This window comes from Galeopterus variegatus, unplaced genomic scaffold, assembly GCF_000696425.1.
Source record: "Galeopterus variegatus unplaced genomic scaffold, G_variegatus-3.0.2 Scaffold2500, whole genome shotgun sequence".
NCBI lineage: Eukaryota > Metazoa > Chordata > Mammalia > Dermoptera > Cynocephalidae > Galeopterus > Galeopterus variegatus.
Genome location: NW_007728611.1, coordinates 75,905 through 77,925, shown reverse-complemented (window position 1 = coordinate 77,925; position 2,021 = coordinate 75,905). Strand labels below are relative to the sequence as shown.

At 38.3% G+C, this 2,021-nt stretch overlaps 1 protein-coding gene across 2 annotated transcripts in view; it reads right to left on the bottom strand.

Annotated features, from left to right (window-relative positions):
* SETD7 (SET domain containing (lysine methyltransferase) 7) overlaps window positions 1–2,021 on the bottom strand; it is a 65,143-nt gene that overhangs the window by 30,674 nt on the left and 32,448 nt on the right. For both annotated transcript variants that reach the window (XM_008581990.1, XM_008581991.1), the window contains exon 5: window positions 1,443–1,524. In XM_008581990.1, coding sequence (XP_008580212.1) covers window positions 1,443–1,524 — 82 coding nt within the window. The remainder of the gene's footprint in view (window positions 1–1,442; window positions 1,525–2,021) is intronic.

Genomic DNA, 2,021 nt, shown 5'->3' with positions numbered 1-2,021 from the left:
TTCAGCGTTGGAAAATAAATAAATGGCAGCTATATCTCTTTTAAGAGTGGTGTTCAAAATTTGCTCTCTAATAAGACGATTATTATTATTATTATTATTATATATTCATAAAGCTACTCGGTGCTTGACATAAGGCTTTTAGGATAGAAATTTATGTTTTTAGTTAATGACAATTTTCACTGTCTTACTGTACAAGTAAAACATTTCCCAAAGTTAATTAAAGCTATACCCAAGTTTGTCAATGTCAGACAGGAGAGAAAGACTGTTTTAGCTAAGCCCCAAGACACAACTTTTACATAAAAGAGTGGCAGTTAATGAGATATAACCAATAAACACTTCCTAACAAAAGGGTTTATAGCAGGGGTTAGCTAACTATGGCCCCAAGGTCAAATCTGGCTGCTGCTCATTTTTGTAAGTAAAGGTTTTTGGAAAACAGCCACACCTATTTGTCTAGTATTGTCTATGATTGCTTTAGCATTATAGAGGCAGAGTTGTGTAATTGCAACACAGACTGTATAGCCTGCAAAGTCGAAAATATTTACGACACAGCCCTCTACAAAAAAAGTTTGCCAACCACTGGTTTGTAAAAGAGAAAACAGCACTCACTATTATGGAACTGGATTTAATGAGAGAGAATATGTTCCATCAACAACTATTTCAGTTCATTGGACCCTGATGAAATGACCCTGTAGGAACTGGTCATCTGTAACTTTTGTTACACGGATCTTATGCCTATTTCATGGATTGAAAGACTGAATTATTGCTTCCAACTCTTTATTCCTTCCCTGTGATAGAATTACACTTCCTACCACATTGCCAGGTGACCCTGTGGGGCCTCCCTCAGAGAGGGTAGAGTATATATGCCTGTCCCCCTGGCTTAGCAGTTGGCCATCTGATCTGCTTTGCCCGAAGTGACTGCTTGCTAGGTCTCAGGTGTGAAGAGGTATGGCTAGTTTCTGCAGCCTCCTCCAGAGTTTTCATCATTTTCACAGAAGAATATACCCCAGGGGGCTGTTGTTCCTTTAGCCCCAGTCTTGGAATAAAGACATGTGAAACAGACCTGAACCTGACTTGAAACCTGGAGTCCAGCCTCGTCCAGGTGAGCCTAGTTGAGCCTAGTTGAGCCCACTCAAAAGTGGCTGAATCTCAGCCAACCTACAGAACCATGAATGTAATATAAAACGTTTGCTTCTGTAAACCACTGAGGGTATTGTTATGCAGCATCATCACAATGACAANGACAGATGAGAATAAAAATATTCTTCAGAATATATAAATATTTATTTGGAGGATGTGCCACAGAAAAGGACACTTTAATGAGGAGCTTGGTCTGAGCAGGAACCTAGCCTGAGCAGAGAGCCATAGAGGCGCATTAGTTCCCACCCCTAGGGTTATTTAACCTCACATAAATAGTGCAAGTAAAACTACAAAGAAAAAATTACCTCTCCAATTCATACGGATCTGGAAGAAGAGCATTAGTAGAAATGCAAGATGACGTTGACTTATCAAAGTGGTATACTGAACCTAAAAAGCAAATGAAAGTATCAGTACAGGTACAGAGTTAAGGAAGAGCATTTAAAACATTTCTCTCTATCCATGGGACAAGGAAGAGTTAAATAACTAAAAATGTTATTCAAGTTACACAAACTAGAATGGAATCCTGCAATTTAAATCGACAGTTTTTAGATTTACTCCTCAATTTTATTTTCAGGTCTTAATGAATAGCCATCAGACATCTCTCTTTTTTTGTTGTTGTTGAATTATAACTGATTATGCATATTTTTGGGATTCAATGTTGACGTCTGTTGATCAAATCTATATTACCAGTATGGATATTATTACGAATTGTACTTATTCTTTATGCCCCTTGTCTAATCTCTCCCTATCTCCTTCTTCCTTCCCCTCCCACCACTGATAACCCTAGATTTCTACTCTCCTTCTTAAAGAGTAATGGTTATTCGGTTGATTTGTTGCCTAGATGATTTGTCCAATGCTGAGAGGTGTGTTCAGGTCCCCCAATA